A 13667-nucleotide genomic window follows, 5' to 3' on the forward strand; every position below is an offset into this window, starting at 1 on the left:
TTAAGAAAATGTGCTTAATCAAGAAAATAATCGCTGGGGCTGAGGATGTGGCTCAAGTGGTAGCGCGCTTGCCTAGCATGCGTGAGGCACTGGGTTCGATTCTCAGCATCCAATAAAAATGAAATAAAGATGTTGTGTCCACCTAAAACTAAAAAATAAATATTAAAAAAAAAGAAAAAAGAAAATAATTGCTTCTGTTCCCTTCGGATCCCAGTTTTGCTCTTTCTGCAAAGGGTAGGTGAGGAAATCTGAAAATGCATCCCTGATGAGAAGATGAGTGCTTCTGCTATTTAAACAGCAACAATGCTTAGAAAATCTAACATCTAGGGACACCTCAGATCCTCTTGTCCTACAATAATGTCACAACATGCATAACCAAGATAAAACAAAATCTGAGTTCTTGGATGTGAGAGTCCCGTTTGTCAGATTGTTGAGGAGGAAAGGGATCAGAAAAGAATAAGGTGAGGTGGACTCAGGTGAGGAGGGCCCTCCTGTGAGTGGTCAGTGGGAACCTTGCCTTCTCCTGCCCACCCTTCCTTCTTGTCCCCCTGCAATGCCCTGAAGGTCAGGCAGCTGGTTCACAAGCTTAGGAGTAGAGGCAGAGAAGGTGACTGGATGGAAGCACACTGACATGTTTCCAGCTATTCACGGAGCCTTCCCCAGATCTTCAGAGCTGAACTAATCCATCCCATTCATTTGCCTACTTAAAAACAGGATTGTGAATTCAAAGCCAGCCTCAGTCACTTAGCAAGGCTGTAAGCAATACAGCGAGAACCTTTCTCTTTAAATTAAAAAAAAAAAGGTTGGTAACTCAGCAAAAAGGGGCTGGGGATGTAGCTCAGTGGTTAAATGCCCCTGGGTGCAATCCCTGGTACCAACCAACCAAACAACCAAACAAACAAAAAACCCAACAAAAACAAATAAATATTTTACTCATTGATTCTGGGAAGAAATCAATTGCTAGCAAAGTTTTGAGGTGCAGTGTAGATGATTTTGAACACAAAGGAAGGGATACCCACCTAGAGTGGCCATTATGGTATTGAATCATCATTTAGAACAATGTGACTGGGCAAATTAAAAAAAAAATCGTGTCCCAATTTTTTATTTGTAAAATAAAAATAATAATAAGTAACTTAAGTAACTGTTAGCACTTTTTGATGACTAGATGAGAGAGCACAACTTGTATTAATTCCTAGATATCTGTTGATTCAGAGAACAGAATGCCAGTCATCATTGTCAGTATCAGTAATAGTGGTGCTAGTTTGCAGGTGGATATTCATGAACCAACATCAGTGAGTTCTTTTTTGTTGGTGCTTAAAATGATTACATAGGTAGGATGAGGAAAAAGGGGAATATGAATGAGTACTTGAAATCTAGAATTTGCCTCAATTTTCGCTTTAACCTAAGGAGAGACTGAATTTGGGGGGTTGAGAGTTCGAGGCATTAGGTCTTGAGTGAGCTGACTTAAAAAAAAAATTGCGCTCTCCTATTCTGCAGACCAAATTTGGGTTCCTGAACTACAAAGTCATTTTTCTTAGAGAAGATTTCTTTCTGCCAGGTTTAGGGTGCATGACTCACACAGAATCAGAAAATCTTGGTTTGTTTAGATGTTTTTAATGATGCAATTCTCAGACTGTTTATTCTTTGTGGCAGGAAATAAAAACAGGAGGACTCCAGAACTCAATGTGTCTTTTATAAATGTGTGGGATGATCAAGGCTTAAATGTTCTTAAACATAAAATACAACTTAAGTGAATGTTTAAATCATTGCCAAGTCCAGCATTTGAGCCTGCAGTAGGTGGGTCTGAGAGGTAGGGAGCATTCTGGGTTCTAGACCTACACAGGATGCTGGCTGTGTAATCTCTGGGACTTTTCTCTTCCCCAGCCAATTAGGACTGTCAACAAATGCTCTGCAGAGATAGGGCTTTGTTGGGAGCATTAAAGAAAAGAGGTCCGGCATTGACCCAAGGCAAGCTGGGATCACTCTTAGCAGTCATAGCTAGGAAGTCTTGGCTCCATTTGGAAATGTTTGCTAGATCACAGCCTCCCAGGAAAGAAAGCCACTAGGAAAGGACAAACGCAAGGCTTTTATCTCACTTTGAGCCCAAACTGGCTCAATGTAGATGGTGATCTCCTATTCTGCAAACCAAATTCGGGTTCCTGGATTACAAAGTCTGACACCTGGAGGAGAGGTGTTTCTGCTGGCGTTTGGGGGCTGCCTTAACTCAGGGCATTATCATGAGTCAGCAGACTAGATGGACCCCTCTCTACCACCAAGCCAAAGCTCATGGAGTGGACACTTGGTCTACATTTTTATTTCGTAAATAAAATATGGTCTCACTTTTCTTTTGTAACCCAGAGGTATGAGGATACATTTGTTGTAAATTGCATGCAGATAAAAGGGAGATTCCTCTTGAAGCTACATCCTCTTAATAATAAATAATTTTTGATCTACTATACATAACAGTAGTGCATTTCTTGTTAAAACAGCAAGCTTGTTTTTTTTTTTACCAAAATGAAAAGAAAACATCCATTTCTTTATAAATATTTTAAATAGTTTAAATACATATTTCATACCAAGGTTATAAAAATAGCTTCTTTTTTTTGATAAATAAAGACGTTTTCATTTACATGGCAAATAACGTGCGAATAGCTAACCACTGGCCACCAGCTCTATTTGACTGATTGTCTAGGAGATGACATGCAGTGATAATTGTCCCTTTGCCTTCACCAAAAGAAAAATAGATCAGCGGGAGCTGTGCGCTCCCGAGGCCAACAGCGCTATGGATATTGTTCAGGAATGACAAACAGGCACTCAGGAAAAACCTTTGCTGCACTTCACAAAAGCCACCTAGGACAAAACTAATCCACAAATTCTTTGTCTGGGACTTCTAGCTGCTCAGACCCTCGGGGTCTTTGGACTTTTACCAAAGTCTGTCAAACAGACCAGGAAGTTAATACCTGTACAGAAAAATGTTTGTATTATGCTTCTAGGATCTAGAAATCATTTGCTACAGTATGGAGGTGGCTCTGCCTTTCACTGGCTCCTCACACACTCCTCTGCAGGATTCCCAACTTTGCCTGCAGAGGCAGAAAAGGCAAACTAAAGCTGTCATGCAGTGGTGGGTTTCAAAATGGCAGCTGCGTCTCGTGTGCTGATATCATACGTTTATGGCTTTGTTATCTTTCACTTCCGCTGTGCTTGTGACAACTTCCAGTGGAAAGTTCTCCAAGGGTTTGGTAGAGGCTGATGCTGTTCCTTCTTGGTCCCAAGAGCCTGGTAAGTTTTCCAGACTGAAGGAACTAACAGGTCCCTGACTGAAATTGCCCTCCTCCGATCTGGATCTGCTTGGGAGAACCAAGTGCAAAGATGTTTCCGAGGAGGAGCAGACAGAGGAAGAGAGGGTAGCCGAAATAGACTGCAAAGGGGTTAGCGTGGTATCTGAATGTGGAGAGATGCACCTTAAAAATTGCAAATGACCTTCTTGGACGACCTGGTAGTGGGCAGGTGAATAATCGAGGTTTGGAGAATGATAAAGGTCACTGTCTGCTGGATTTTGCTCATGAACTCCAGTTCGCTGGGGGCTGCTCCCCACAGAGGAGGGATCCACACTCCAAATATCAGAGGTGACATTCCCATGACAAAGTTGTGCTTGGGTATAAGCCGCTCCACCTGTTTGCAAGTGTAAGCAAGGTTGGTGCATGCTCCAGTTCATCCTGGTCTGCAAGCTCTCTCTGGATGGACACACAGAGGCGGTATGCAGAGAGCAAAGCCCTGATGGCTGCTGAGGTAACAGGACGTTTTCCAGAAGTTGCATCACATTCTTCATGTCTTTACCTAACTGGGAGACCTCCTGAGTCAGCGTTGTTACCTGTGTGAAGAAAGCAAACGAAAAGGCAATAGTTAGAGGTAGATTTTAGAGCAGATTTCAGAGCAGAGGCAGAGAAGTGAGATTTTTTTTAATAAGATGTGAAAGTCTTTTTCAACTCCATGTCCAACCAAGTCCGAGTGGGGAATGAGAAGGTTCAGCGTCTGGATGAACATACATCATGACCTAAGGCCATTCTTGTTCAGAAGGAAGCTAGAGAAACATACATTATCTAGGTATCTTAATAAGCAATTCTGGAATTCTTGAAAAAATTAGAGAAGTAGAACTTGCATCTCTTAAACACTGATGGTGACTTTTTTTTTTTCTTTTCTTTTCTTTTTTTTTTTGAGAGAGTGGGATGCACAGTGGGGCACAGAAGTCATCAGATGCTTCAAAACAATGTGGAGGGGCAGATATAGTATGTAAAGCACTCAGCACACTGAGCACCACCTAGTGGTGGTGGTGTGGACACCAAGTAAATGGCAGCTTGCTCTTTTCCTCTTGCAGTCCATGCTAAAAGAGGTTCCGGAGGCAAAGGGTCTTCAGTGGTGGTCAGCAAGAATTCACACCAGGTTTGTTAGGGAGAGAGTTCCTATAGAAAAAAAGGAAAGCTACAAAATGACAATTGGAAGGAAATAAAAAAAAATGCAAAGTGGGTTCTGCTGTGCTTGTGACAACTTCCAATGGAAAGATAAGCACTGTGGGCACCTTGGAGACCTGGAATCTATCAATGAACAGGGAACCCCATGAAGTTATAACCCAAATTGTGTGCTATATGCTTCTGTAGGCAAGACATTTAGCATTTATCAAGAGACTCAAAAGGAGACATGGTCACTAAACGCTTAAGAATCACTGAAGAATATTCTTTTTTTTTTTTCATTTTATACTTAAAACCAATAATTAAATTCATGACAGAAATCATTTTCCTACAACCACATTAGGTACATTAGGTGTTGGGTTTTGTTTTTAAATCAAGGAAAACCACCAACAGATTGAACTGGACTCAAATCTAGCTTTTTCAAAGTGTTTGTAGGAAGACCGACATTTCAGGAAGCAGGACACACACACATATTTTCTAATCTTCGGTCAGATTCATAACACTAACACAATGTAATATTTTGTGTTTGTTGCAATTACACTTTGTAAAGGACTTTCTAATGACTTGATTTTATTGTCGTGAACCACAAAGCTCCAAGAGAAGCAGCTGGGCCCCCTGGCTGAGGACCATCAGGGCAAAGAAAGGGCAGCTCCATCTCCCATGATGCTAAAACCCAGACTGCTGCTTCCAGCAGATTTTCTTCCACATTTAAGCACACGTTCCTGATCCACCCAGCAGCTTCACTCAGTCCACTTCCTCAGAGTGCATTCTGAAACTAACTCTCCCTGGCAGGCCCACCAGGAGGTAGCACTGCTTCGGGCAGGCATTAAAAAAAAAAAAAAAAATGCCAGAAGGAGGTTTTTCACAGTTCAAGCAACCAACCGGTAACACCTGCCCTGAAATCGACAGGCCAAAACATTTCTGCCCTGCTGCTGGCCATGGAACTTGAGGAACCTGACCAAATACCTGCCCAATTTTTCCGCAGATCTAAAAAAAACTTCTGCAGACAACAAGCTACCTCTCAGCCTCACAGTTAAGAAGTGGAACAGTGAGTCTCAGGAAGGTTCAGCGAGCTTTGGAATTTGTGTTTCATCAATTCTGGAGTCCCAACCCCTTGGGAGGGTGAGGAAGGAGGAGGGCTTGGGCCCAGGAGTTTGAGGCCAGCCTGGGAAACACAGTGAGACCCCGTCTCTAAGTAAAAATACATAAATAAATAAGCAGATGGATCACACTTGAATCAGCATCACAGGATCTTTGCTCTGCAGACATTCACAGGTTCCATGTCAAGTAGTTAGCTCTCCTGCCACTAAATGGGATGGTTGAAGGATTGTATGACCATCCTTCCTTCTAGGTGGCCCAAACTTCATTTCTATGAAGCTCACCATTAGCTCAGCTCCCAATAAAAATGTTTCCAAATGGTGTAAAACAAAACAAAACAAAACAAAAAACTCTGAGGATTAAAGAAAGACAGCCTTTGAAGAACAGGTTTGAATTTTAGACAGATCAACAATCATGTGATTCAGTAAATGTCTGAGTAAATTTATAATGCAATGTGTTTCAGGTGTGTTTTCCTGAGTGGATTGACCATTAGCACTGAGGCAGGCATTCTTATTTCCCAATCTGTAGAATGGGAACACTAAGACCAAGAGATAAATGACATTTTTTTAGGCCATTTCTTTCATGAATGATGGTCTTTGGTCCAGAATTCACACTCTTTAAATTTGGTTCTCTCTCATTTTTTAAAAAAATATATATTTTTTAGTTGTTGATGGACCTTTATTTATTTACTTAGATGCAGTGTTGAGAATTGAACCCAGTGCCTCACACATGCTAGGCAAGTGCTCTACCATTGAACCATAACCCCAGTCCTTATTTTTCTTTTGTAGAGTACATCATTATCACATGAGAAAGGGAATATTGCTTAAGAGAGACTTGAGAGATTTTTGCTAATGTGGTCAGAATCTATGAGGGGCACAATGTCACAAAGAGGTAGTCTCATGGAAAAAAGTGGTTTAACTGTTAATTCAACATCAAGTAAGTAAATTGTTATCATCTCTAAAAATAACGGGAGAGTGATCAAACACATTAAATTCTTTTCATAACAAATTATATGAATGCAAAAACAAGACTCACCACAGAATGAAAAAACATTTCTGATGAACTTCTATCCTAGCTTCCAAAATAAACAGATATTTTCCCATGTGATCAAGAGCACATTCTTGACATGTAATGCCTTACTTTTACCACAACTTTGAGGCCATGAACTTTGAGTGGGTATCCAGGGTCTTGACTGGCTCCAGGAATGGTAAACAAGCATTAACATTTTTCAGAAAACAAATTACTATCCTAGCTGGAACTAAAAGGAGCAAAGAACTCAAGGAAATAGAGCTTTCTTTAGCTCCAGAGCATAATGATCAATTTATATTAGGGAAGATTTCTGTCATTGTGTCTCTGGGGACATACTCCTGTATCTTATTAAAGTGACATGAGGGAATTAATCCCTTTTAGAAAAGGGATCTCTCTTTATAAAGACAAAGCCAGCTGTCACCAAGAGAGACAGCATCTCCTGAAGGTGGAGACCAGGGTGACACTGAAGGTGACAACATACTACCATGGAAAATGCAGTAAGGTTTTTACTGAACCTTTGTTTACAGCTTCCTGCTGAGCTTGCTAACAGAATTCCTTCTAAAACAGGAAAGGCATTATTCTTAATCAAATGTAGAAACAAAGAATCTTGCTTTCTGAGCATGGTAAGAAGTCTTCCGATTGCTAAAAAAGGTTGTTGGGGATACTCTGCAAACAAGACTCTGTCCAGTTAAGGCAATTTTGTCTTATAAAGATAATTTAAAACCAGAAGACCAGAAAGAGAGAGAGAGAGAGAGAGAGAGAAGCAAAAATAAATCATTCTGATCAAATGAACCAGTTTTTCTACTCATCTCAATAATAATCTAAATGGGATCCTAATTAGAATAAATTGTACTCCATGTATGTATAATATGTCAAAATACACCCTAAAAAAAGAACAAAAAAACAAAACAAAACCAAAAACAACCTAAATCTTTAACTGTTTCCGCCACTCATAATAGAAAATACATCTCTTTTTGAGCAGTTAACTACAAACTCTTTCACAAGCCCCCCCTCCCATTTTTTAGTGGCCCCATGACCTGATCCCCTCCCACCCCCCACCCGCTACACCCACTCCCTGTGCATACGCACACCATCAGACTGAACACAGTGAAGTTACCCCTCACTGCCTGATGCATGCTTTTCCCTCAGACTGGGGGGCTTTTTTTTCCTTCTGCCTTTTCTCACTTTTTGGTTTCTTCACTCCCTTCAGACTTCTTCTGATACTTGATTTTTCTCATCAGAGCGTTTTTGTTTTCCCTTCTTGCTGATACTCATAGTACTTCTGACCCTTCCATCTCCCATCACACAAGACTGTTCCCAAGGAGGCTAAGCTTTCCTTCAGAGTACAAACTGTTACTTATCTCAGTATTTCCTGGACTCAGAGCAATGCCTAGAATACAACACACACTTGGTACATCTTGGGTGTAAAAATAAAGCAAATGCCTTCAACTATTTATTTACTTATTTATTTGGTTCTGAGGATTGGACTCAGGGGCACTCGACCACTGAGCCACATTCTCAGCCTAGTCTATATTTTATTTAGTAACAGGGTCTTTCTGAGTTGCTTAGCATCTCACTTTTGCTGAGGCTGGCTTTGAACTCACCATCTTCCTGCCCCAGCCTCCCAAACCACTGGGATTACAGGCATACACCACTGCACCCAGCAATTTTTTTTTATCTTATTTTATGATTTTTTACCCTAACTATCCTGAGGGAAAGCTGCCTGGTACAAAATTGTAATGAAAAAATGTGTATTTATCCCTCTTCATCCCTGTTTTATATTTTTATATTAAAATAGGTTTTTATATGACTGTTAATGTTTCTATATACAATTTTTCTAATATAAAGTCTTGAATATCCCCAAGTTTCTAAAAGTAGGTGACATGTCCACTGTAAGAATGTCTCTTCTCTTACTGTGTTCCCTTTATAATTATAGCAATAGGTCTCTATTGGTCAAGACGTCTATGAGACTTCAATAATCTTACTGTTTTGTCAATGTCCTAGCATAAACTTGATTTCCATGGGTAGTTGAATTCTCTGGGAAATTTCCTCCATTTAATTATCCCTAAATATCATAACTACATCGTGAATTCCAAGAAGTAAATTCAATTAAGTTATTCAGACTTATTTATCAATTGAAAGTTGGCAAACTTTTTGCATCCCTGGTTGCCTCTCTGGATGACTATTTTTGATGTGGCCTTTGGATTATTTCTACTTAGTGGATAAAGAAAACATAATACACATTTTGTCTCTTACTTGAGTATTGTTATATTTTCTTAATTCATTTTCTCTTCTTTTCTTCTTCCTCTCTTCTTCCTTATTCTTCTGTGGGTAAGAATCCATTGATATGGAATTTAAACTGTTGGCCAAACCAGTCCACCATCACCATCTGCATAGCCAATTGTTCACATGCAAGATTTTTCTACCCTTTCCAAAGTCCCAACTGTTAGGAAGAAGAAGTGATGAAAACACCATCTGTGCTTCCAAGTGGCTCAGTTTTCTATCCAAAACTTTGAGGCATCTAAAGATTCTTCCCTTCACTGCTCTCCCAGGATGATGTGTCAGCCATATAATCATCAGGTATTCATTAGGTTTGAGGGCAATGCAAAAATGAAAGCAATGCCTGCCATTTTGAAATTTTCTTTGGGTGTTCATATCACCTTCAATTTTTAAAACTTATTTCATGATTTTTACCCTAAATATCCTTAGGGAAAGCTGCCTTTTGATGAGCACCACCACCTGTCATGAGTAGAAACACCCATGTAACAATGGACTTGTCTAGTAGCCATAAAAATACACCCACTGGCACCTTTTCATTCACTTAAGAAGGAAATCACTAAATACCCCAAATTTTCTATTTCTGTCACATCCAGGATTCATCAGAACTTCTGTTGATTTGAGAAACAGTCATTGATTATTCCCTACATTTCCAGAATATCCGGTTCACTCCTCTCATGTTGGATTAGTTCCACTGGTGTAATATTACTTCTCACTCTCTTCTGCATCCTATTTCCAGAAGAGCTTTGTTATGAGGATTAAATCTTATAATGGATGTTAAAAACTTTAGTTCCCATATAACTGGTATCATGTCGGAATTCCAGGAGGTAATATTTGATAATGCAATATAGTCACTCAACTTTGGTGAGAATTTCTGCATGGGAGGGAATACCAATATGGAAAATATTTAGTCCAAAGAAAATGAAAACTACAGCCATCTATATAACTCTTTCTCTGCCTCAGCATGGGAGATAATCCATTTCTATGAGCACTTCTACATAATAATACTGGAAGAATCTTTAATTTTCAGTATTGTCATGCATGGACCTTTGTAATGTCAAGTAGTGACAGCACTAACTGGAGCCATTGAAAAATGTTGCAAAAGATTTTCTATTTTCAATGCAAGTTTAGTAATTGCAGTCAGATAGACTGAGGATTCTCTAAAAAGGCTATGTGAGGATGTGCTTTCTGGTGTTGATCAAAACTAAATAAATATCATTGTGGGGGTTGGAGTGGGGAGGACAGGTAATGTTCTATATAGTAGCTCAAGCCCCTGCACAAACACTGCCACCTATTAAGTATTCAATACATTTTAGTTGATATACAAATATTATGATAAATAGTAAAAACTGCAAGGTGAATTTCTTATAAGAGTTTTTTGTTATTTCAACCAAATTTCACCAATCTCTCCTAATAACACCGTATGCAGAAGTAAGTATCACTAAACCTCTAGCAGGTAAAAATGTCTCATATGATGCCAGTGTCCCATGGAAGTCCCAATCACTTAAACAGGACATTTAAAAACATTATGTTTTTACATGACTTAAGGAATTCATGTGTGGTACTGGTAACCTGTTTTCCCCAAAAAGAGCCATTTTTTCAGTTGTATTGTGTTTCTTGGTTCCAACACAGATTTATTGTTCTGTATCTTTAGATTGAACCTTTTGGGAACAGAGTTCCTAATTATGGGTTTCTGATGAGAACCAGAAAAACAAATCTTTTACAATACCTTTTGTTTCACATAAAAATAATTATTCTTATGTATGTTTTCTCTTTGCCAGTCTTGGCTATTAGTATGGTATGATCCATGGAATCTGAGTATATCTGGAACTTCAGTTGGTAGGCTGAGAAAAAAAATGTGATTTCCATTTTTATGCATCCAGTGAGCAGATGGGAATGCATCTGTTGACATAATCTTCTTAGCTTGGAGAGTTCTTGACCTGTCACTCAATTTTTGCCAAACATGTACACATTTTCCTGCTAGACACAATTTCCCTAAATTCAGGGGTGCTAATTACACCAATCCTGCTACAAACCCATATACATTTTTACAAGCTTTGATTCAGGTAATTAAATGGTCTTTCATTTAATCCTTTGTTATGCTGCATATTTATCATGAGATTCAGACAAGTTCAATCAAACTCCAGAAGCAGGCAAAACAAAAAAGATGATCGGCATAATTTCATCCTTGTGTCTTTTGCTTCACAAAGCATTCAAACACAAGTGACAGTCTTTATCTGTCAGCTAAAATAATAATCAAACTTGGCACTTGCATACATTTCCTCCAAATGAGGATTTCAATCTCCTTACTAACAAAAGTTGTAAATTTTTGCTACAGCTGAAGAGACTAGAATGTTGGGAGGTTGGAATAGCTAGTCCTAGGTCACTTAGGAATAGTCCCCAGGGTTTTACTATTGCAGGTGCAGCTGAAAGCTTTTAAATTATGATGATTGAAGAATGATAAGTCTAGCATTATCAATATAAAGTGACCAATTGTAGTCTTCAAAGTGATTGCTTCAATCATTTCCTGGAATTTCTGCAAGCTCAGGCCTTTGGGCCGAACTTTATTATTTCAGCTGTACTATAGTAATCTATTATTTATCACTCTGACTGCTTTCCACATCTGTTTTTCTGGTTTCTATGGCAAAGTTTGACTAGTATCTGAATTGTTATCTGGCTAGGAGATCCTCACGGCTACCAAGAAACACCAAACAAATCTGTCTCCTTTCAGAATGTTTGACAGTATTTGTCAAACTTTAATTTACATAGAAATCACCTGGGGAATACTGACAATATATATATTCAGATTCAGTAAATTTGAGGTGAGGTCTGGGATTCTGCATTTCTTCCAATTAATGCCAACACTTCTGGACCATGTTCTGCAGGGTGAGATCATTAGTCCCTATTCCCTTTTCTGAATTTTTGAATTTTTATTTTTTTAATTGACAAAAGCCATATATACTTATGATGCATTTAAAATGATGTTTTAATATATGTGTACATCATGGAATTATTACTTTAAGCCAATTAACGTATCAATTATTTCCCATTTTTTGTGGTGAATAAATTTAACATCTTCTCTTGGGAATTTTCAATATACAATGCACTTGTTATTAACTATAATCATCCTATTGTACAATGCATCTCCTAAGTTTGTCCTGTTTAACTGAAACTTTGTATCCTTTGATAACACCTCCTCAATCTTCACCCTTCTCCAGGCCTTGGAAACCACTGCTCTATCCTCTGCCTCTATGAGTTCAACAAATACTGTGCAAACGACTTCCCGATTCTCCTGGTACTAGGTAGGTCCTTTGGTTAACTCCCCATGTACTGTCTTTGAAGTTTCAAGTTTAGTCTGACCGGCTTCTTTTTCAATTCCTTTGGCAAGTCCATAGGTGGAGTTGAGTTCTTTTAGGAAGCACATAGATTCCGTTGCTTTTCTTACTGTTATGTTAGCAGGCAGTGATAGGCATTCCCTTGATCCATTAATTCATTAGGAACTGCTAAGTGGGATATTCTAATTCTATCTAATTTGATAATTTCATTTAGCTAAACTAATAGTATAAAGAGATGTTTTTCTCATAGATTTTCTGGCTTCCCCAGTTAATATAAGGAAAAGAAGGAGACAAAAATGCTTGACTTCCCCCCTTTCATAAAAAACAGTTGTAAATAAAATAGGTTCCCTGTCCAATTCTCAAAAGTTGACCAATTAGTTGTTTTTTTAAAAAAAAATTATGACAAATTCATAAAACTCAGCATATTTTATGTGCTTTAGTCTATTGTATTCTCATTCTTACTTAAGCCTAAATTATTCAAGTGAGAGACTCTTTGTAGTAGCTCCTGAATTCTTACAACATCACGGTCATAGGGTTTGTGACAGCTTTCTTGCCGTCTGGAATACTGAGGTGTCCCAGACTCATCATGTATATTTCATGCCCCAGAAAAGGAGATGGCCATTTACCCAAGGAGTGCAGGTTTCTTTTAAAACCATAGGCTAGGCATTAGAAACATTTAGTTATTTGATTGCTCATTAATTTTATCCCTTTATTTTGAAGGAACATGGAGATACAGGCATGTATATGATACTGCCTTGGCTCATAATGCTTCTATATTACATTTGTGTCTTCTTTCTTCCACAATGTGAATTCTGGTTATTGAGGTATAGAAGATGATGGAATTAGAATATCCCCTAGTGATTCATTTGCTTTAGTCCCTATTATACATACAAAAAAATCTCAGTATATCAATAGTAGGAAATCATAACAAATTATGATTACAAAACATAGTTAAAATATTTTGATATATTCTCTCTGACTTTTTTAAAAAGGGTTCTGCTATATATTATCAGAATATTTGGCCCTTGACAAATTATGCTCTCTTCCCTTGAACTCCCATTTAGACTTGGTCCTATAAATGAGGATATATTCAAGGCAAATGATCTTATCCTTATGACAATGTCTTTCAAGTCATTTTGGTTTATGAAATCTTGTTCTTACTCTTTTGGAAATGCTTGTGGGAACAATATTCCCTGAATTCTTGCACGTTGGTAAAAGTTTGCTTCTTGATAGTCAATTTGTGCTGGCTATTAAGTCTTTAACATTTTCTTAAACATCTTATATATTTTACATGCTATTTCATCTACTTAGAAAGAATGGCTGCTTCAGTCTAATGATAGTATGATTTTCTCTTTGTAAGTCCTCCATAAAGACATTTCTTGACTTGATGACTAGATGATTTTTTTCTTTTACTAAGTCTAGTAATTGCACTAGAACATGTAATTCATTATATAGTTTTATA

General features: G+C 38.3%; 1 protein-coding gene across 1 annotated transcript in view; it reads right to left on the reverse strand.

Annotated features, from left to right (window-relative positions):
• Nucleotides 1-1597: 1597 nt before the first annotated feature.
• Kcnh8 (potassium voltage-gated channel subfamily H member 8) overlaps nt 1598-13667 on the reverse strand; it is a 364802-nt gene continuing 352732 nt past the window's right edge. The window contains exon 16 of the mRNA XM_015494542.2: nt 1598-3871. Within this exon, the coding sequence (XP_015350028.1) occupies nt 3161-3871 (711 nt within the window). The 3' untranslated portion in view covers nt 1598-3160. The remainder of the gene's footprint in view (nt 3872-13667) is intronic.

This window comes from Marmota marmota, unplaced genomic scaffold, assembly GCF_001458135.2.
Source record: "Marmota marmota marmota unplaced genomic scaffold, marMar, whole genome shotgun sequence".
Taxonomy (NCBI): Eukaryota; Metazoa; Chordata; class Mammalia; order Rodentia; family Sciuridae; genus Marmota; species Marmota marmota.